Below are 23,691 nucleotides of genomic sequence, written 5' to 3' on the forward strand. Positions count from 1 at the left end.
AAGACATGGTATATATACCATGGAATATTGCTCAACCCTAAAAAAAAAAAAAAAAAAAAAGGATGAAATTTTGCTATCTGTGACAATATGGTTGGACCTAGAGATCCATACTAAGTGAAATATTTCAAACAGATAAATAATTCACTTATATGTAGAATTTTAAAAGCAAAACAAATGAGCAAACAGACAAACAAACAAACAAAAAAAAAACAGACAAATTCAGAGAACAAACTAGTGATTGCCAGAGGAGAGGTGGTGGGGCGTGGGGTAGAATGGGTGAAATAGGTAATGGTTTCTTTTTTTTTTTTAAGTTGGTTGCTTAGATGCTACCTACCTTTTTAGGGCCTCAGATTAATGAAGACTTGTAAAATCAGTCTTCCAGATATAACTCTGGTCATGGGTAAAGTCGTGAAACAATCAATCTTGACCTTCTCCCACATTGCTTATTAAATCACTTCTTTTTGCCCCTGGAACTTATTTGCAAGACCAAACAAAGTCCTTTCCTCCTGCCTGCAACCCAACTGGAAGTCTATACTAAGAAAAAAAACTAGAATATATATCAACATAGAAAGATCTCATGTATGTGATAAAGGTTCTGTCCCTATAGAGATATTCAGATTTCATTAAAGGGCCTCCAGACATTAATGTCATAAAGTTGCAGAGGGTTGAAGTCAGAAAAATGGGATAACAGAAAAGTGGAGTCTTTTGTAGGCAAATATGTTCTGCGCCCGTATCATTTATGTATGTTGTTTACATCACCTGCGTGCAAATATTTTAACTTTGTGTTAAACCATAGTGACTTAGAATCTGTATGACTATTCAACTTTATTAAGGACATCATAAAGCAGTACATTTAACAAAAGTATGTTTATTTCCATACAATGCTTTTACATTTTTCTTGCCTCAGTTGTATCTAAAGCTAAGCCAATATCTTCTTCACAGACACTTTATTAATGGCATATATTCTTTAGGCATGAAATCCTTTTGGGCAACATGCAACATCCAAATGTCTATTGGACATACAGTTTACAAAATATTTATGATGTTTGGAAATAGTAAACCTCAACACCCACAGCCCTAGGGATGGCAGGGGACATACACAAAATCATGAAGACATTATCAAGCAGTCAAGCACATTTTGGCTCATATCCAGTCACTTTAAAATAGCATTGTTTGTGTTGGTCAGAAAGAGTTTTTAAATATTTATAGATCAAAAGAAAGGGTCAAAGACAGAATGGAGCAAGGAGCCCGCTAAGTTAGCTAATAGGGCAGCCCTACTTAATTCTCTCTGCTTCCAGCTGGAGGGGGTAATCAATACAATTAAACCCACAATTTAAAAGTCTTTGTGGAAATTCAAATTGTTACAGAAAATTAATCAAGGGCCAATTGCTTCCAAGGGAATTCACTAAATGATATTTGTCAGATAGGCATCTCTCTAGTGTCTTTTAAATGTGATTCAACATCAGAGTAAACACATATTCCAATGATGCTTTCTTTGCTTAAAATAAACCAATTTGGAGTACTATCTTCTGAATTTATCCTTTTGGGAAGGGATAGGCAAAAGTCAAGGAGCACAGCTGCTTTATAAATGTCCCTTAAGTATGGTAATCAAAGAGGTCTTATGTTTTATTTTTAAAATGGTTAAGAGATTTTATTTTATGTCTTCTAAATGGAATGTCCTTATATTTTGCATCCTTTAGTTTGACTGTACATAACTGAGTTTATAGCTCCCTCAAAGGACATGTCAGTGAGTGTAAAATTTATTGGGGTAATTTCTAAATAGAGGGAGAAGGTCACTATATCTGTACATGTGGATCTAAGATCACCTCAGCAGGTTCTGCTGATTCTGCAGGCTAGAGTCAAGCAAGATCTATTGAAATCTGAGAAACTCAGTGGGAAAAAGTCAGTATAAGACGTTGGATCTGATAAGCCCAATTTTGGATCATGAGAAAATTCTATATCCAAAAATACAAGCCATTACAAGTAAAGATTTAATTACAGCAGTATCCTTATAAAAAAGGAGGAGTCTATTATTTATGGGCATTGTGAATACTTTTCCTATGTAAAAGCTATCTAGGATTACTAAAAACATCTATACTTTATTCATAAATATTGACCCACTGGATCAAAGTGTTACTTCCCAGTCTAGGCATTATAAATGTCTCTGATAACTTGGTCCTGACAAGTGCCCTTGTTCCTGCCTGGCCCCATCATAATCGCTGCACTCTATTCCTTGAAATATTATAAAAACGATGAGCCCAGGAATTCCTGAAAGTTGCTACTAAATTAAAAACAGAGCAGCCAAATTCTTTGCAAATGATTTCTTTGATGGGAACAGTTAATCTCAACCTGCATCAAAAAGGGAATTCTTTTTTAGGTGCCTAGGGAAGAGTAAATGTGCTGAGTATATTAGTCAAGATCACGTGGGAAGACAGTTTTGTGGATTCTTCTTCTGAACTCCTGAGTAGAACCCTCAACTCTAATGTCCCTCAGATCATAACAATACCAGCTCAGCCATAAGTCTTCCCAAAAGTAGAGCTGGTCTATTCATAAGTTTATTTGGTTTCAAAGAGCAGGAAGCCTGCAAAGGTAGAGAAGCGCTGATGGTCTCCATGAAGTGCGCCATTGCCCATTCTCAGCCAAACCTCATCCCCTTTGGCCAGCTTCAGTACTGCATGGTTGCTGGATGTATCTGATTTCCCCTTTGTTTCATAGCTATAAAGAAAAAAAGGCACCAGCTGCTTAGTCTTTGCAGTAGACAGCCACCTCTTTACCAAACTATGCCCTCCCCTTTTCCTCCAGACTCTCATGCATTTGGAGTCCTGTTGATTAAGTTCTCTAAATGGCATGTGGACAGAAATGACATGTACCACTAAAAGGATTGGCCAATACAATTCTCACAAACACCTCTCCTTGCTTCTTCCTCATTAGGACTGTGTGGAATGCTAATGACAATGACCAGAATGACCTTGGAGGCCAAGTGCTATAGCCTGAGTTCTTGATGACTAGGTAGAAGGATGTTCTTTCTCACTTGCCCTGACCTGGAACAAGCACTCTGGACTGTTCAATGAGAAGAAGAGGGATTTCTATTATGTTTAAGCCATTGGTTTAATGTTATAGCAGTTTAGTCTAACGTAACCTATTGGTACTGAAGGAGGGTTCTGTTATAACCCAAACTAAAATATGTTGCGTTTGCTCATGGTCAGGCAGAGAGCACTGAGGAAACAAATATTGTGGGCTTGAAAACTGTAGATCCATGTTGTGCTGTGACAAAACATTTAGGAAAACATCTGATAACATGGAGACAGATCTTATGTCTATCAAGCCTGCACCCTAAGAAAGGAAGTGACTGGAGAGGTCAAAATTCTCTTTCTCCTTTTAGTAAGATGTTTCTACAAAAGATAAGAACTGACATGTTTGAAGCACAGGAAGCAGAAAGGGTGAGTCTAGAAAGCTGAGGCCTAACAGGGGTGAAAAAGCCAAGTGCTTTTATACCAGAAAGAGAAGAGATAAAATTTATGTTGTCCTATGAAAACTTCTCATTTAATCTCATAGACACATAATCTGATGGATTAAAAATATTGCCTTTCTACCTAAATCTATTGTTTGAGAAGGCCTTGTGGTTGCCACCACTAGTCAAGACAGAAAGGCATGAAGATAAGGAATCAAGGAAACAACAGGCTGAAAAACTATGTCAAGAAAAGAATGTTGATTGTGGTTTACCAACACATATGACTGGCAACAAATAAAACAAAAGGCTGCTAAGTGTCTGAGGAAACGATATTACCCAAAACTGGCTTACAAAGGGCTTGGAGTGTTTGACTAAATACTCTTAGCCCTCAACTTCACACAAGCAGGAAGTGGGCTCTGAAAGACCCCATGGAAAATCTATTCACCTTTTAGATGTAGCCATGGACACAAATAAATAAGAAAGATTCTCCCAGAGGACAGAATCAGGGATCAAAGAGAAAAATAGCCAAGGGACATCTGGGTGGCTCAGCTGAGCAAGCATCTGGGACTCTTGATCTCGGTTCAGGTCAGGATCTCACAGTGAGAGATCAAGCCCTGCATGGGGCTCATTGCTGGCAGTGTGGAGCCTGCTTGGGATTCTCTCTCCACCCCCTCTGCCATTCTCCCATGAGCACAAGCTCTTGAGCCCATGCACCCACACTCTCTGTCTCTCTCAAAATAAATAAATAAATATTAAAAGAGAAAAACAGCCAAGAGACCGATGTGATGAAAAGTTCTGCTCATTCCTTTTTTTAAAATTTTTTTAATGTTTTATTTATTTCTAGGAGAGAGAGAGAGAGAGACAGCGTGAGCAGGGGAGGGTCAAAGAGAGAGGGAGACACAGAATCTGAAATAGGCTCCAGGCTCTGAGCTGGCAGTCAGCACAGAGCCCGACATGGGGCTCGAACCCACAAACCGCGAGATCATGACCTAAGCGAAAGTCGGACGCTTAACCGACTAAACCACCCAGGCGCCCCAGGTCTGCTCATTCCTAAGACTCAGGACTTGGAGCTGGATGCATGAGCTACAGTTTAGGCTATCTTCCATGGGAGTGGAGGTGGGAAGATGTATATTCAAACTGTAGGAAGAAGAATTCAACAAATACTTGGTGGCCAGAGGAGCAGAGAAGCCTAGCTGTTCACCAGGTTCCATTTCCCTGCTTCCAGAGGAGGAGTTCTATGTTTCCTTGGCACCCTTGCATCAGTAGGCATGGGGAAGTATGTGGCTGTGTTCTCTGAATAGAATGTATGATGCATAAAACTTTTCACAAGCCTGTTGTTCTTTTCTCCTTCTGACTGTGGCAATGACCACGACCAGTGAGAATTAGAAAGTCAGTTTTACAGGTGGCAGAACAGCTTTCACCAGTCTGTGTCCCTGAAAACCCAGAGGGAGCACCTCCTTCCCAACCCCCATGAAATCCCTCCTCTCCCTTGTCTGCCTTGCCCTTCCCCATCCTAGAGCCGTTCAAGCCACATGGAGCTCGGCATTGTGTGAGCATCGTATTCTGGGTCTCTTCTTTGCAGTAATTTAACCTACGTACGTGTCTTTCTCTCTTTTGGTTTTTCAAATACATCCTCACACTGGAGGCCAGGCTCCTGAAGAAATGGCATTCCTCCCAAGTTTTAAAAAATGATAGGAGTTAGACAGTAACCACAGTTTTTCATAGATAACTAACTACCCACTTAATTTTGGGAAAGATGTTGGCTCTCTGCCTCTTTTGCACACACTAAGCTTATATCAGAACGAGTTGTAACATTTCTTTTTAAAAGTAAATTTTTAGGGGTAGCTGAGTGGCTCAGTTGGTCAAGCAACCGACTTCAGTTCAGGTCACCATCTCATGGTTTGTGGGTTTGAGCCCCGTATTGGTCTCTGTGCTGACAGCTCAGAGCCTGGAACCTGCATCAGATTCTGTGTCTCCCTCTCTCTCTGCCCCTCCCCTACTTGCACTCTGTCTTTCAAAAATGAATAAATGTTTTTTTAAAAAACAGTAATTCTTTTGTTAATTTTTTTTTTTTTTTTTTTTTTGGTTTCTGAGAGAGAGAGAGAGAGAGAGACAGTGTGAGCAGGAGAGGATCAGAGAGAGAGGGAGATATAGAATCTGAAGCAAGCTCCAGGCTGTGAGCTAGCTGTCAGTATAGAGCTCGATGCAGAGCTTGAACCCATGAACCATGAGATCATGACCTGAGCCGAAGTCAGATGCTTAACTGACTGAGCCACCCAGGTGCCCCAAAAAAGTAATTTTTTTAGGGATGCCTGCATGGCTCAGTTGATTAGGTGTCGGACTCCTGATTTCAGTTCAGGTCATGATTTCACAGTTCCTGAGATTGAGCCCTGCAATGGGCTCTGCACTGACAGTGTGGAACCTGCTTGAGATTCTCTCTCTCCCTCTCGCTCTCAACCCCTCCCCCAATATGTGAGCACACACTCTCTCTCTCTCTCAAAATAAATAAACTTTTTTAAAAAAGTATTTTTTTTTTACAAGGAATGCTAGGATAAATATCAGAGCAGCAGCACATTCTAAAGAGAGGGGCCTACTCTCCCCGCCAGCTAAGGAAGATGGTAGAGGAGACCGTCAATAGGGCTAAACCCTGGCAAAGGGGGGTGGAGGAATAGGAAAATAGAAGAAAAAAAAAGAAATTGTGAGTTAAGAAAAGAATACAAATGATTAGTTTGGGGGAGTATTGCTAGTAATTACCTCAAGGCCTCTTATCAACCTGCTTATTCTCAAGTTTATGAGATTTATTTCTTCCCATAGTAATAATAATTAGGCCATATATCGGTATATAGGAGCTCTCAGTGATGACAAGGCTCATGTCAGGCTCTGCTGATTCCTATCTACTCCCTGGCATTCACCATCCTTTAAACAAGCAATGGCAGCACGGAGAACTGTGATAGAGAAGGTCACTCACCTGTACATGCTGAAGACTGTATTGCCATTGTGCATGAGGTACACATACACTTCTTCAACATCTTCATGCTTCATCATGCTGAAGGTGAAGAAATACACACCTGAAAAAGGCAAGTATTTATCCACAGTTATATTAGTATATTGTACATTGAGGACCAAGAGGTATACCATATGACTTCACACTTTTTGTTTATGTTCTTTTCTTAAATATTTTTAATGTTTATTTATTTTTTGAGAAAGAGAGAGAATGTGAGCGAGAAAGGGACAGAGAGAAAGAGGGAGACACAGACTCTGAAGCAGGCTCCAGGCTCTGAGCTGTCAGCACAGAGCCCGATGCGGGGTTTGAACCCACGAACTGTGACGTCATGACCTGAGCCAAAGTCTGGCACTTAACTGACTGAGCCACCTAGGCACTCCATGTTTTATATATATTCTATATAGCATGTAGGCTCTTCTTGGTCTTTATTTGTATGAATGTTCCTTTATCTGTTCTCATCTTCAAAGCACTTTCATTTTTTTTTTTTGAGACCTTCTCAGTGTGTGTACTGTGTGTCCTTAATAAGACTACAAAGTCCTAAAATTTTTTGTTTTACTGTTTTATTTATTTCTGAGAGAGAGAGAGAGAGAGCATGAGCAGGGGAAGGTCAGAGAGAGAGGGAGACACAGAATCCTGAAGCAGCCTCCAGGCTCTGAGCTAGCTGTCAGCACAGAGCCCGACGCAGGGCTTGAACCCATGAACTGTGAGATCATGACCTGAGCCGAAGACAGACGCTTAACCGACTGAGCCACCCGGGTGCCCCAATAAGACTACAAAGTCTTGAGACAGAATGCAAGAACTCATGGCAGAAATATCCATACAAGAGAAGGAACCAAAAACTGGGACTAATGGTTAATGTAAAACATAGAAAATGTAAAGAAAGTATCACAGAAACAAGAAGAAATTGGAAGAAGCAAAAAGGAAACTTCATCTTCAGACTATATAATTAAGGACATGCAGATAGTGACAGAGGGGTGTCTGAAATGGCTCAATCAATTAAGTGTCAGACACTTGGTTTCAGCTCAGGTCACAATCTCACAGTTTGTGGGTTTGAGGCCATGTTGGACTCTGTGCTGACAGTGCAGAGCCTGCATGGGATTCTCTGTCTGCTTGCTTAGGGTTCTCTCTCGAAAATAAATAAACAAAAAAAATTTTTTAAAAAGAATAGTGACAGAAAAAGCAAACAACAATGAAATGGAAATAAAGAGCAGCAAGAGATTAGAGAAAATAATAGATACCAGAGACAGACTAAGAAAAGTTAAAAACAAAACCAACAAAGTATAATTAGAGTCCTTACAAAGTTAACCAGGGGTCTACTAAGATGCAGGGGGATGGGCTGGGAGGGTGCTGGTGTGTGGACAACCCCAAAGGGGAGGAGTATTTTATCATTGACATTGTTTAGAATTGCTGGACTATGATGGCAATCAAAATCGAGTTACCTTTATTTCTATTTTTCATTTTTGAGAGACAGAGATAGAGTGTGAGCAGGCAAGGTGCAGAGAGAGAGGGAGACACAGACTCTGAAGAAACTTCCAGGCTCTGAGCTGTCAGCACAGAGCCCAACGCAGGGCTCGAACTCATGAACCGGGAGATCGTGACCTGAGTTGAAGTCAGACGCTTAACTGACTGAGCCACCCATGTGCCCCTCAAGTTATCTTTTAATTGGTCTTATTATACTTTAAAAATATCCCATAGGTCATATGCCCACTTATCGCCTAATTCCTAACACAGGTCAGACTGTTCCCAATGCTACCCCACCTTGGCACAATGATAAGAAAAACAGTATTTATATCTATATTTAAAAATATAATTCAAAAGAACTTTCCAGGGCAAAAGGCAGGCTTACATCCATGTATTGAAAGGACAGCAGGAAAAGCCCAGAACAATCAGCTTGTGGTGCCTAAAAGGAAGGAAGTAGGGGCCGAATGACAGCTCCCAAATAGGCCCTTGTCCTAAAATCGCCAGAAACTATGACTGGTACTTGACATAGCAAAATGCACTTTGCAGGTGTGATTAAATTCAGGATCTTGTGAGCCCAAGGTAGTCACGCTATCCTTGAGAGCCCAGGAGGTCAGCGTCTGAGAGGAGGGGATGTTGATGGCAGAAGAGAGAGGGAGGTGACATGGCTCACAGAGAGGGCACGCTGACAGCTTCTCAGCCTTGGAAGAGGCCAGGTAACAGAGGAAGCAGAACTGCCTCCATCAGACTGATTCTGGACTTTCGGCCTCCAGAGTTACAAGTGAATAATTTTGTGTCATTTTAAGACCCTCAGTTTATGGTAATTTATTAGAGCAGTGATAGGAAATGAATACAGATGTGCTCAAGAAATTCTAAAAATTTAAATATTATTTAAAGTATCAGGCCCTCCTCAGAGCAGTGGCATGGGGAGGACACCATTACAACACATTCAACTGTGAGAATTATGGTCTTAGGGCTTTAAATTTTTTTAATCTTCATTTATTTTTTGAGAAAGAGAGAGACAGAATGCGAGTGGGGGAAGAACAGAGAGAGGGGACACAGAATCCATAACAGACTCCAGACTCCAAGATGTCAGCACAGAGCCCAACTCGGGCCTTGAATTCATGAACCACCAGATCATGACCTGAGCTAAGATGGATGCTTAGCCAACTGAGCCACCCAGGTGCCCCTAGTCTTAGGACTTTTAGACTCAGAGGTCACTATACCCTCTTACGGATTATTTGCTTCAGTTCAAATCAGAGTTAAAAAATCTTAGTAGGGGCACCTGGGTAGCTCAGTCGGTTGAGCTCCGACTTCGGCTCAGGTCATGAACTTGCAGTTCGTGAGTTTAAACCCCATGTCTGGCTCTGAGCTGTCAGAGCCTGGAGTCTGCTTCAGATTCTGTGTCTCCCTCTCCCTCAGCCCCTCCACTGCTCACACTCTGTCTCTCAAAAATAAATAAAGATTAAAAAATTTTTGTTTAAATCTTGGTAACCATGGTTATCATTTTTTAATGCCTTCTCGTCTTTCTGAATTCTAATTCATTTACTTTGAAATCCAACAGAAATCCATATATGAGCAGATTGTTTTCCCCAGAATCAGGAAGAATTCTCAACTCTGTCTTCCTTTCTTTGTTTTCTCATCGCTTCACCTTTTTCCTTCCTTCATTCCTTCATACTTCCTTCCTTCCTTCCTTCATACCTCCCTCCCTCCCTTCCTTCCTTCCTTCCTTCAAGATGGTTAGATCGATTAACTCATTCAACTATTTTTACATCTCACCTGATACGGGGGCCCCGAATCTACCAGTCATGACATCAAAGAAATTTCCGATGTTGGTCTCCACGCTGCTGAAGATAATTCCACTGTTCTGGTTGCTGAAGTGAGTTGCCAGAGAGGCCATGAACGCAATCTAAAGAAAGAGTTGGGCAGTAAGAGGAAATTTATCTTAAAGAAATGAGGTTTCTACAAAAGTAAGCTTATTTCAACATTCTTTGTAATAGCTAGATTAGAAATAAACAGAGAAAGAATTAAATCACAGTAATTTCTAACATTTTTATGCTATGCAACCATTAAGATGTTATTATAATATCAACAGTTCTGACCACGTTTCAAGAAGCATTAAACTTCAAAATGCTTTTTGAAATACTAAAATCCTAATACTGGGAAACTTTGGGTGAAATCTACTTATAGTTATTAAATGCACGTGAGTATGTTAAAGGATCTGAGAAGGCCTGCACCCAGATAACCTTTTAATTTTGTTCACCTGTGTTATGTTTGTCCCTAAAATACCTGTGATGTTATGATTTATAATAAATATGCATTTTTTCTTTGTCCCAGTTTAGGGCACAGAGTTCCTGAAACCATCTGAATATTTTAAGTGTTTAGAGACATCAAGCGGTCTTTTGCTATGTTAATGAGGTGACTTCTGGAAAGCTCCCAGGCAACCTAAATATGGGGGGGGGGGGGGGGGGGGGGCTGTTTGCCAGTGAAACCAGCTACCTGATTAGAAACTTTGGGCCCCACCTCAAATCCAGGAAGGGCAGAGAAGCTGGCGGTCCATGATTTAATCAACCCTGCCTATGCAATGAAGAGTCCATAAAACCTAAAATGAAGAGGTTCAGAGAGCTTCTAGGTTGGTGAACATATGAAGGTGCAGGAGAGTGGCCCTCGGTCCCTGAGAAGACGTGGACACTCCCCAGATCTTGTCCTAAGCATCTCTTCCATCTGTCTGTTCCTGAATTATAACAAAGGAGTGACTGAGTAAGTAGAATGTTTCTCGGAGTTCATGCTGGCAAATGAATTGATCCCGAGGAGGGGGTTGTTGGAACCTCTCCTTCATAGCCACACTGTTAGAAGCAGAGATGACAGGGGCGCCTGGGTGGCTTAGTTGGTTGAGCATCCGACTTTCGCTTAGGTCATGATCTCACGGTTAGTGGGTTTGAGCCCCGCGTCAGGCTCTGTGCTGACTGCCAGCTCAGAGCCTGGAGCCTATTTCAGAGTCTGTAGCTCCCTCTCTCTCTGACTCTCCCCTGCTCACACTGTCTCTCTCTCTCCTAGAAATAAATAAAAATATTAAAAAAAAAAAAAAAAAAGAAACAGAGATGACAACCTGGGCTTAGGACCAGCATCTGAAATGGGGTGAGGGGGAGGAGTCTTGCAGTCTAGGTTAAAGTCTTGAGCCTTTAACCTAGGACTCTGATGCCTTCTCCAGGTAGGGGAATTAAATTTAATTAAATTTAAATTTAGTAGTGTCAGAATTAAATTGCATTGTAGGACATTCCGTTGGTGCAGGACAAATGTTCAGTGATGTGGGAAAAATTCCCACACTGGAATTGCACCACTGCCAGACAGTCACATTTGAAAATCAATGCCAGGGGTGCCTTGGTGGCTCAGTTGGTTAAGCATCCAACTTTGGCTCAAGTCATGATGTCTTGGTTTGTGAGTTCAAGCCCCCACATCTGTCTCTCTGCTCTCTGTGCAGAGCCCACTTCAGATCTTCTGTCTGCTTCTCTCAAAAATAAGTAAACATTAAAAAAAAAAAAAAAAACTATTGCCAACCCTCTGTCCAAAGGACTCATTTTAACTAAGTGAGAATGAGATCAACACATTCTTTAACTTGCTCAGGTCACTTGTCTTCAGCGAATGAGAGTTTTAAGGGAGGGGGTGAGAGAAGAGAGTGAATAACTGAAGTTCTGAAAGACTCAGGGGTCTGCTCGGAAAGCAGGCCTGGGAGAATGAACACGGAAAGGATCCGAACAGTCAAAAAGACAGTGTGAGGGCCCTGGACAAGGAAGAAGGGGAAGGTAGGGGGCAGCACGAGAGGAGGGATTTGGAAATAAGAATGAAGGGGCCTGGAAGTCATCCTTCCTTATGAGCTCCCTGGTGCCAATCAACCTCCTCTGTGATGCCTCCTTTAAAACATGGGAATGTAGGTCTCCCAAATTATTACATTGTAGTTTTGAGGGTAAAATAGTTGATGGAACAATTTCATAATTGCCTAAGATATGCTCCATCAAACTGGCTATGTCAGGGCTCACTGGCCATTGTGCAACCACATGTTTGGAGTTTAACTTCTAACTTTGGGAACATTAGTCTTTCACCTTATTGAGTACCCTTCACCTCACCAAAGGGCATGTGTCTTCTTGGTAAATTTTTGCCAGCACAGGTTGATAAAATTAATAAAGAGCATTCATTTATGAATGACAAAACCCCCAAAGCAGTTAGAGAAACACAAAAGACCTCTTAGGTTACAACTTAAAAAATTTAGAAAACTGATGGAATTTATCCAAGGTCAAATAACCACCAGATATGCCCAAATAAAAGGCAAAGTTTTACCCCAATTGATCTTTCAGATAAAAGTCTCTATATTCTGGTTCTTTAAGTCTCTCATGCTGTGGTATGCTCTCTCAATTACACACAGCCCCCTACCTTTGATGGTTTGACTGTACAATTTTTCAGCTTTGTTTTTTTTAAATTTTTTAATGTTTATTTATGTTAGAGAGAGACAGAGTAGGAGCAGAAAAGCACAGAACCCCACATGGGGGCTCAAACTCACAAACCTCAAGATCATGACCTGAGCCAAAGTCAGACACTTAACTGACTGAGCCACCCAGGCGCCCTGTGGATAGTGCACTAGCAATACGCATTCAGTGGAAACCATACTTCAGATTTTAAATTTAGATTCTTTTCCTGGGCTATGAATACGTGGCAGATCCTCTCTTGAGATGCTGGACAAGGGATCAACAACCGATGATTGTTCCCACACATGATTCTGGTTTTTTTTACTTTTAGTAGAGTATTCAATAAATTACATGAAATAGTCCACACTTTATTACAAAATAGGCTTTGTGTTACATGATTTTGCCCAACTGTAGGCTAATGGAAGTATTTTAAGCATGTTTAAGGTATGCTCATCTAAGCTATGATTTTCAGTAGGTTAGGTGTATTAAATGCATTTTTTAAAAGTAAGCTCCATGCCCAGTGCAAAGTCCAACATGGGACTTGAACTCACAACCCTGAGATCAAGACCTGAGCTGAGATCAAGAGTCAGACCCTTAAGTGACTGAGCCACCAAGGCACCCCTTAGATGCACTTTCGACTTACCATGTTTCAACTTAAATGGGTTTATCCGACATAACTGTTAGAAATAAGCCCATTGACCCAGTCAAAGGAGGGATGCAGAGACTCAGAGCACAGTGGAATGAGGCTTTATTCAATGTTCTTGCAAGAGTAGGTGTCTGATGCACAGGCACACTTAGGGCAGGTATAGCAGACAATTTATCTCCTAGTGTGCAAGTCCCTCCCCTGGTTCCTCATTGGCTGAGTACTGCAGAGGTTACAGCCTCACCCCAAAGTCACCTGTGCCCATATAAGACACAGAGTAGTTTGATTGGAACAAACTATATTCCCTGAGGTGATGCAGAGACTTTCGGTTTCTCCTCGCTTTATTCTTTAATGCATGCTTATTGCAAAGCCCCCCCAAATAAGCCCATGAAAGGAAGAGGGCAAGAAGAACCAGAAAGTGAAGTGTCTAAGGGTTTGGAACTCCATTGTTGGTGGTGGGGAGGGTGGTACATATTTCCAGTAGGTTGTAAACCTACTGTTAATTAGACAGCATAGTTTTTATTTGGTATTTCTGAAAACGAGTCATTTCCTTTATTTCTCATAGTAACCCCATCTTAAGTTGAGGAAGATCTGTATTTCATTTTAACCACAGTTGCTATTTCAAAGCAGCCAAAACCAACCTTAGTAAAAACTGCTAGTTTTCAAAGTTGATAGGAATCCCTTGGAAAAATCAATTTAAAAAATATCAGCCAGAAAATGAATAAATAACCAAGACTTAGAAATTTTCTTGTTGACATAATCTTACATTTGCACATTTTAAATGTTATTGGCAACAAGAATTTTGAACATTACTTAAAAGAGAAATAAATAGACAAATGAGCACTTAAGCTTAGGATAAAATATTCAATTATAGCCTCATAAGTAGATTCAAAACACTTTAAACTGAAATGAATATAATCAAAGTCTAATCTAATCTAGGGTGGGTGGCTGAAAAATAAAATATCTCTACTGATAGAAAAGACATTCATGAGAAAAATTTTAATAAAAACTGTGCCACAAAATCTTGAGTTGATAGAGAATACTTACATATTGGTATGCATATTTATGATTTGAATTGGTAAACGCAACAAAATTAATAAATAAAATGTTGTAAGTAGACACTTGACCATTCTATTTATACATCTAAAGATTGGTATATTTGAGTTGCCAAAACCCTTTTTATTTAACGCATCTTCTGGTTTGGAAAATGGGAGATTAGTTGACACTCATGTCCACCCATGGATTTGGTCTAAGAGGGAGTGGAATTTCAACCTTAAATGCCTTCCTAGGAATGGTTTCAAAGTGCTCTTTGAACACAGGCTGCCTGAGTCGGGGAGGGGCGGGGAGTAAAGCCAGAGGCTTACCCGCCACCGGCCACTGGCTGAGGCCTGAAGAAGCGCTCAGGCTGTCGGACTCCTGCACGGGAAGGGTCAGGGCCGTTTGGAAGTCGCACAGGGGAAGGGTCAGGGCCGTTTGGAAGTCGCACAGAGCTGTGCCCCGAGGAGACTTACCTGAAGTTCCGGAGGAACCCCCGGGTAGCCCTTCTCTCCTTTGGGGCCGTGCTGCCCCCTCTCCCCTCGTGGCCCCAGGTCACCTTTGTCTCCTTTCTCACCTTTGGCTCCTTCATGGCCGGTGGCTCCGTTATTGCCATTGTTTCCATGGTTTCCTGAAATTACGAGCAGATCATCACAGGAGAAAGTCTCCATTACTCACAGTCACCTTTTCTATTTATCCAAATGCAATCCCTTTTTTTTTTTTCCCCAAAAGATTCAATCTCCGTTGTAAAAGACCATTTGAAACAATCCTGAACACAGCCAAGAGGTCATCATCAAGTGGGATCTCTTTGGGGCGCCTGGGTGGCTTAGTCGGTTAAGCGGCCGGCTTTGGCTCAGGTCATGATCTCAGGGTTTGTGGGTTTGAGCCCCGCGTCGGGCTCTGTGCTGACAGCCAGCTCAGAGCCTGGAGCCTGTTTCAGTCTGTGACTCCCTCTCTCTCTGACCGTCACTCCCCTGCTCATGCTGTCTCTCTCTCTCTCCTAGAAATAAATAAAAATATTTTTTAAAAAAAGTGGAATCTCTTTTACCTGGGACACTGAAGACAGCCTTCTTAGCTACTTAAGTCTCCAAAGCCCGTTTTTCTTATAAAGCAAGAGTTGGATGAAAAATTGTGAGGACTGATTGTCAAAGTATCATTTATAATAGCAAAAGTTAGAAACCACGTAAGTGTCCACCAATACCGGAAGAGCTAAATAAAAAAATAATATATCCAGTAAATAATGTTATATAGTCACAAAGAAAGAATGCTAATATTCAATAAAATTTAATAATATTCATGATACTTTAAGATTAAAAGGTTATGAATCAATAGAGATAGAATGATAGTATGTATAAATAGTATTTATATATTACATAAAGATATTTCATGGATTTTTTTTTCCTGAATGGTTGGAACATGACTGGGTTTCATGTTATATCTTTTTTTGTCTCTTTGCATTTTTCTTTTTTTTTAATGTTTTTATTTTTATTTCTGAGAGAGAGAGACAGCATGAGCAGGGGAGGGCCAGAGAGAGAGGGAGATACAGACTCTGAAGCAGGCTCCAGGCTCTGAGCTGGCTGTCAGCACAGAGCCCAACATGAGGCTCGAACCCACTAACTGTGAGATCATGACCTGAGCCAAAGTCGGATGCTTAACCAACTGAGCCACCCAGGCGCCCCTGCATTTTTCTACAAAGGACATGTATCACTTTTATAACTGAGGGGAATGTAAAATCAGTGCTAAAAATTCAAATGATAATTTTGAAAGCAAGACTTGGATCATGATTCCAACTCTTTGCCACTAGGAGACAGTTCCTACAACTCTTTCTTTATTTTATATTTGTTGAATTTTACACCCTTTTCTTGATTATTTTGCATGCTACCTTTGGTCAGGTATTATACCAAGCTTGCAATCCTCCCAGATAAATAAACTCTGGCTGTGTTTACAAGTTAGTGGAGTAACAACAAAGCCATTCTGATTGGGAAATATTTATCCAAAGTCAGCTTTTCTCTTCAAACTCAGAAGAGTTTATACCTCAACATATGTTAGAGGAGTCTGGATATTCTCTACACCAAATCACTACAGCTTCTGGCTGCTGCCCTTGACATTCAATGACATAGATTCCAAGACAGTAATCATAGCTTAAAGTCTAACAGGATGTTTTCTCATTTTAGATTTGGTTTCATAAAAGAAGCCATTCAAAAGTACATAAAAAAAATTAAACCTCATTTGATCAATGTTAATATGAATGAGGGTAAGTTAGAGAAGAGCAAGTGGACTTATGTCAAACACTGAGAAAAAGTCCCACCCCAGGAACTGACCAGGGGAAGAGGAAAATACTCCTCAGACAGAATAGGGAGTCCAAAGCAGACTGCACGGGCTACACTCTCCTTGGCTGATGCCAGATACTAGCCAGTTCCCAGAACCTCCATGCCTGGGGCACAGTCAGTAGAACAGGATGGCTGAATGGAGCGCAACAGCATTTCCCATGCCACTCTGTGGTGCTGCAGCCCGAAATGCTCCTGTGAGCCCAAGAGAGCCATGAAAGTCAACAAAGAGCTAAACATGCACAGACCCTGAGGCTCGGGGAAGAAAAAGTTAGCTGCACATAGAATCAGAGAGAAGGATGTGTGGTTCAGTGAATGGCACCGTGTGGAGCTGGCTCTAAGCACACCAGCAGGTGCCCATCTCCTCCGCACCTTCACTTCAGAAGTTCCCTGAAAGTTAGCGCATGTTGCACGAAGCACGTTGTGGTGGACACACTGAAGCAAGAGTATGTCCAGATAAGATCGCCTAGTTCTGCCCTCCATGCTGGTGAAGAGGACCACCCTGCCGATGGATCTGTTGCCCCAGAGCTCCTAACACCTGTGGGATTCTGCAAGTGGGGTAAGAAATAAATGCTATGGAGTTGGTAGTATATTGTTCCACCTAATTGGCTTAATAAACCCATGTCACTCCCCAGCTCTCTTTTGGATTTGCCACGAACGCCCTTTGGACCACACAGAAGTGAACCCAAATTATATAGATTCACCCTGGCTCCTATTTTGGCACAGTGTGCAATTAGACTAGAGTATCTCGTCTCTTTCATCCTTACCTGGAATGCCAGGGGGACCGGGCGGGCCAGGGGGGCCTTGGTAGCCTCGGAAGCTGTACTCTCCATGGCAACACTTGCTGCAGTCTGGGAGCGGTCCTCCGGTTTGTGGAGACTTTAAAAAGATGGAGAGAAGTTTCAGAGAATGGTACTCGGGAGTAAGTAGGATTTGTGAATTTCCTCTGGTCTCGGCCCTTGGGTAAGTTAAACTCCAAACAACTTACAACATCAGAAAAGATAGTGTGGGGTGGGAACTCGAACAGCGTAAAGTGAGCGGGCGACCAAAAGCACAAGGAAGCCGGAGGGTCAAAAGAAGCGCATGCTCTTTGGAAGGAGCGTGGTGTTGGCTGGAGACGGGGCAGAGCTTCGGGGAAGACTGGGATTTCTGGGAAGACTGGTGACAGAAAAAGAAAAGTGCCCTTCCGACGTGGACATGGACGTGGAGGCGCCCCTCTCTTTCCCGTTTACCAACAGCCTCGCATGCAGCTCGTTTGAGTAGATGATAACAATGATCAACTTCAAAGATAGTTACTAAGACTTTCTATATTCATGATACTGAAGTAAGGGTTCTTAGAAATTTTGAACTGTAATGCTACCTTTTCAGTCCCAGCACACTTAAATTGCCTTAGGAAATTAAGGAAACAAAGTGTTCATTCGTCCAGTAAATTTGTATCCATTATCTACATCTTGAAACAACTTTAACTCCATCTTCATAGGTATTCAACCTAGGGAGCACTTGGGTGGCTCAGTTGGTCGAGCATCTGACTTAGGCTCAGGTCAGATCTCATGGTTCCTGAGTTTAATCACGCCATCAGCTTGCTGCTGTCAGCATTTGGATCCTCGGTCCCTTTTCTCTGCCCCTCCCCTGCTAGTACTCTCTCTCTCTCTCTCAAAAAAGTATTTAACCTCATGTTCTGTTTCATATTTCCTTCAAAATTTTAAATCATTATCATATCATTCCAGCCAATATTCAATGAGCACTTAATGGGAATCCAATGTATTCAAATATGACACTGAGTGGACATGCTTATTTATTGAAAGGAAAATCTCTAAACTTTGTGCTTATGGTCAAGGAGCTACAGATCTAGTGACAGAGTTAGATCTGCTTATAAGATTTAGAGTGTCACTAAATTGGTAACTTGCCTTTTAATTATATCATGCAAAATAGTTGTGGAAACTTTACTAGACATGAGTTATAATTCAATGGCCTTTTGAACACAGCACATTGTTTCTAAAGGATTCATTAGAAAAGGAAGGGAGGGGAGAAAAAGAAGGAGAAAAAGAGGGATGGAGGTGGGTGGAGAAAGATTTTTAAATTCATGGTTTCTCTATCACTAGAAATCCAAGCAGAAAAATGAGGCAAGGTTCTACATTGCTGCACATTTAGAATTTGCTTTTTTTTTTTTTTAATAAAAAATGGACTTGGACTTTTTCCTCACTCCCTCATTCCTTTTCCCTAAAGGCTTCCACCAAGCTATTCAGGGAAAATGCAGAGCAGTTAGCCCAAGCATTCTCTTGCCACAGCTCAGAGCTCCAGTCTCAAGTGATCAGGAACTACAATCTGGAGCTACCTCCTGTCTAGTCTTCTGCCCCCCAGACTCCAGATTGGTCAGATCTGGGAGTCTGTAAAAACCTTTTGTAAACCGGGTGACGGAAAAGAAAATCAGCTAGAGGAAGTGGTCTGAGACAGACGATTTCAGACACTTGGAAAGTCAGACACCACAGTGCCGCCCCACCTTCCAATCCAAGGATGCAATGTGAGAAGTCAGTATTCCATAATTTCCTGGTATGATTTTGCTAATGTGAATTACAGCTTTTTAAGTTCCAAGAAATCCAAGGCTCTGCCAATAATGGGCTTTGGGGAAGAAGAAAGGAGGGGAAGGAGGGAAAAAACCTGACATGGAGTCATTAAAGAACAGAATTGAGTTACTGACATGTCAGGAATGTGAGGAAGATGGCTGTTCTGGAACCAGAACGCCCACCCCAGTTCTGTGTGGCTTTAGTGACATCACTCCCCCTGCCCCACCGCCACCAGACATCGGTTTTCTTGTCTACTAAATTAGGGCACTGGGTAACATGGTCCTGAAGTTTCTTTCCAGCTCTAAGAGCAAGTGAAGATACTAAGGTCTTTTCCAAACCCTCCAATAATGACTTAGAAAGGGTTTTTTTTTTTTTTTTCTTAAAGTTGAGTGTCTGGGTGTGAGAAGTTAGCTCCAGGAGATGGGGCTGCTCAGGATCGGAGCTCACTGGGACTGGGGTATGCACCCAAGCTACTTGGAAGCACCCTGAGAACAGAGAGCTGTCACCCCAAAAGGGAGAGTCTTCTAGTTACTACTAGTTGGACATCTCCTGAGAGTTCTTCTACAACATTTCACAGCATGTTCCTCTGGCCTGGTCTTTCAAAATTCAGCCAAATGGAATAGTGCTTCTGAGTCTTTGAGGGACTCTGAGACCAAGCTGGACATGATGTGTTCACTCAGAGGTTATCACCTAAGCAAGGGAGACTTACATACAGGGGAGTCACTACATATCACCCTCTTACCATTTCTCCTAATCAGGTCAAACTGGAAAGCCAAAGACACAAAAATGAGCAGCATGGGAGGAGGTAGGTGTCTCTAAGACAAGTCCTTCCATTTTGTAGATGGAGGTGATGGGGCAGCTACTCAGATTTGAGCTCTGCTCTCAGTGAGTGACTTCTCAGAAAGAGAACCAACAGCTCTTACTTTACCAGAAGAAATAAGGAAGAGAAAGGAGGAGGGAAGTGGGAAGAAGGGGAGAAAGCATCCGGGAGGAGGAGGGAAGATTGATAAAGGTGAACCTGCCAGGAAAAGAGAGACCAGATCTACTATCCCCTGATCTCTGCACACTCTACTCACCATAAGTCCCATGGCCAGGGTCTCTTTCTAGATCACACACCAGATCACCTCGCTGTCCTGCTGTGAACTACTTTTGCTGGCAAACTACTTTTGCTGCCAAAAGGTCTGAGTTCTTTAACCGGCCAACAGAATCTTCCAGACTGGCACTAAGATCATCCCATTTTCTACCCACAGCTCAGGAGCCCGTCATGCCCATTCTTCTCAGGCTGTCTTATCTCTTTGCTGTCTCACATATTTTAAAATTTTATTTCTTGGGGCGCCTGAGTGGCTCAGTCGGTTGAGCATCCGACTTCCGCTCAGGTCATGATCTCACAGTTTGTGGGTTCGAGCTCCGCATCAGGCTCTATGCTGAATGCTTGCTCAGAGCCTGGAGACTGTTTCCTATTCTGTGTCTCCTTCTCTCTCTGCCCCTCCCCAGTTCATGCTCTGTGTCACTCTGTCTCTCAAAAATAAATTAAAAATGTAAAAAGAAATTTTAAATAAAAAATAAAATAAAATTTTATTTCTTGTGTGGATAACCATACTTTTTGTCTCACCTTTGAGATCCAACTCAGTGGCCACCACCACTCCAACACTTTCTCCCCAACTGCCTTGTTATAAAGATTTCATCATATGGTATTCAATTATCTGTTCATTTATCCCCAAGAGAGCCCTTCAGAACTGTCTGGACATAGACTTGGACATATTTACTCCCATCGTAAATCTTGGCGCATAGCAGAAGCCCCGGAAATCATTAGCGGAAGAGTGAATGAAAAAAAGAAGAATTAACAGAAAAGAGGCAGGAAACAAAAGGAAGAAAGGGAAAGAGGTAAAATCTTAAATGCAGTGTGAGTCTCCATACCCATTGGCAGGGGAGTCGTTATTGAGGATCTCCCGAATATCAATGAGTCTGAATCTCCTCAGTATCTCCAGTTGGGTTTTTTTGTTTTGGTTTGGTTTTGGTTTTGGTTTTGAAAATGCTTCTGGAGCCGAGAAGGGTTCAAAAGCCTCTCAGACTTCAAAAAAAAAAAAGCCAGAAAGTGACTTCTTATCCCTTACATCTGACTCCAGCCTGCTGGCTGCCTTGGACTAGAAGACAGGGCAAAGTAGAAATGTAATTTGGATTCCAATGGTCTGCTGGGTGTTGGTTGCCAAGAAATAACAACAAATGATAGCCTACATCTGCCTTCTGCTACGTTGGGGGCTCACACAGAGAAGGCCGGGTTGGATCCAGCAAAGATCCCATCACTGAAATGAAAAGGCCAGGTCAAGACGTGAACAAAAATGAAAATATTGTCACCACTAAGAAAATATAAAGTAGCGTTAGTCACCCTCTAGCCAAACAGTGTCAGATGAGGGGTGGGCCTGGCTGGCTCAGTAGAGTGTGTGACTCTTGATATTGGGGTTGTGATTTCGAGCCCCACAGAGGATGTAGATTACAAAAAAAAAAAAAAAAGATTGTCAGATGAAAGGACAATCTCTAAAAGTGGCCTTTGAAAAATAGGATTGTGTTTGGAGGTTATCATCTCTTTTGGCTCCTTACAGAAACAAGTTTTTCTTGACACAGTCTCACAGAACAGTCTGGGATTCTGCACTGCGCCGTTAAGTTAGAAATCCCAGGTTAGCCCCAGATCTACTGCTGATCATGTGTGGCATTTCAGGCTGACCACATCTCCAGTCTCAACCCAAACCTTTCAGTCTGTGATGGGACGGGTTTTTGATTTCAACTACATGAACCTTTTCAGGGAGTATTTAATGCAAAGACACAGTCAACTGTTCTAAAACCTCTTTGTTCAAAGCTCCTGTAATTCAAAGTAACTCTTCTTGTCCCCCTCATCTGATTTCAACAGGCTAGATGTGGAGACAGTAGGTCAATGTCTATTTTGTCCCGTTCTTAATGTTTTTAATTAAATGGAGTTTCACCAATTGGCAATTCACTTCACTGAAAGCTTATCTCGCTCCTATACTACCCCAAAAGAGTTAAAAAATATTTCCTTAGATGCTGAGGTTACACCCAGGGAAATAAATCAAGTCCTTTGTGATTATCAGGCATTAAATCACACAGTGAAGTTTTGCTTTTTAAACACATGAAGTCTTTTTTGTTCTAATTCTTTGGTTCACAGGCTTGAACAGAGAGGCTTAGCAACCCAGACCGCTATAAATCAAATAAACAGGCCTGGCAAGAAATGTCATAGTAAACTAACACATCAAAGTGAAAACCTCAAAGAGCAGTGTCTCCCTGCTGGGAAGGATTAAGAAAATCCAGCCCTCTTATGATCTGCATAGGTCAGCACTGCTTTGCACACTAAGAGAGCAGGAAAGAAACCAAGTGACAACACAGCGGGGAGCCGGCTGGTCTGTTCTCCTTTCTCCTGGGGGACAGTCTGTCCCCACACATCCTCTGCTGATTTTCTAATAGAGACCGCAGTCCCTGGTCCCCCAGAGCAACCCAGAAAGACACCCACATGCAGCCCAGCAAACTTCTAGAAAGCATTGATGCTAAGAATCATAGCTGAAAAAAAGAACAACAGCCAAACTCATTAAGCTTTCACAGTAACCCCTTAGAAGAGAATTCCGAGTACCTGGCCCCAGAATGGGGTGATCTGGGCTAGGTCATCTACCTCGGGGGGCGGTAGCTCATCCGGTCTCAGGGATTTTAGGTCTGCAGAAGTGTTATTATCCACAGTCCCAGTTTTAGGATGGCTCCGCTCTCTCACTTTCTCCCTCCTGGAGCCGCTACGGCCAGTCTGCTGGTGGCTTTGCACTATTCTCGCCACTACTTTATTAGCTCTTCCGCTCACCTCCATGTATTCATCTTGACAGAGGCAAAACGGGAGGAAAAGCAAAGCCAGCAGGTGCCAACAGACGAGCTGCCTCCCGCGCATGATTGTCAACAGAGCCCAGAGCCTCCCGGAGAAGACGGCGAGGCTCCGCGGGCAGATGCCAGGGCTGGAGATGGGAGCTGCAGACGGCTGGGCGCTTTTATACTTCGGTGTGTAATAAATAAGGCTGCAGGCATGCCAGAGGGGAAGCAACCCTCCTCCCCAGGCAGGACAGCCCCCATTCATCACTTTCCCACCCCACAGGCCAACGGATTTGTGTGTACAGCTCCCAGTTGGTGGGGTTCACAAATGTCACACCTTGGCACGTTTTTGTTAACGTGTGAAGAAAACATACACAACCAGCTGGAGACAGAGAGCGTGTGTCCAGAGGTTTGCTTTCGTGATTAGACATGTGCCTTTGTGGTCTGAGATGGCTTTTGGAAAAACCTGCCCTCAGGCTTGCCAGGAAATTTGGGCTTAACTGCATCAATTCTGTCTGAAATGGCAGGGGGGCGGGGGACTGGTTCAGAGCGACCAAGAGAGTGCTTGCTCTCTCCTCTTACAGTGAATGCTTCCCCTCTGCGCTCCACTTAAAGTACCTCATTTCTCCTTCCTGACACCAGCAGCAGAAGGCAGCTGGGTGACTCCAGAACACTGAGCTGGCTTCAGGTATAGAGTGTCTGGATTTAGCAAAAGCATTCCCCCGTCCCAGGTTATATTTCCTTTTCCCCTGCGTTTCCAAAAGCTAAGGGTAAAGTCAGTTACTGCCAGATGAAGATACAACATCCTGTTTTGTATTAAAAGAAGGCTGTTTGGCTCCAGCTACTCATCCTTCTGACATATTCTTGATTGAAAGTGAAGAAATGGAAAGT

General features: G+C 42.3%; 1 protein-coding gene across 3 annotated transcripts; it reads right to left on the reverse strand.

Moving 5' to 3' along the window:
* Positions 1 to 806: 806 nt before the first annotated feature.
* C1QTNF3 (C1q and TNF related 3) lies at positions 807 to 22,938 on the reverse strand. Of its 3 annotated transcripts, none has more exons than XM_039248241.1 (6): positions 22,799 to 22,938; positions 17,146 to 17,257; positions 14,528 to 14,682; positions 9,693 to 9,822; positions 6,420 to 6,519; positions 807 to 2,715 (listed from the first exon to the last, which is right to left on the reverse strand). In XM_039248241.1, exons 1-6 carry the CDS (start codon positions 22,880 to 22,882, stop codon positions 2,556 to 2,558), a joined length of 741 nt encoding a protein of 246 aa, XP_039104172.1. In that variant the 5' UTR covers positions 22,883 to 22,938; the 3' UTR covers positions 807 to 2,555. The 3 variants fall into 3 exon arrangements, with proteins under 3 accessions (XP_039104172.1, XP_039104171.1, XP_039104170.1); XM_039248240.1 differs by having other exon boundaries at positions 22,619 to 22,938; XM_039248239.1 differs by having other exon boundaries at positions 22,580 to 22,938.
* Positions 22,939 to 23,691: the final 753 nt, after the last annotated feature.

Source organism: Hyaena hyaena, unplaced genomic scaffold (assembly GCF_003009895.1).
Source record: "Hyaena hyaena isolate Hyena2069 unplaced genomic scaffold, ASM300989v1 scaffold_310, whole genome shotgun sequence".
Lineage (NCBI taxonomy): Eukaryota > Metazoa > Chordata > Mammalia > Carnivora > Hyaenidae > Hyaena > Hyaena hyaena.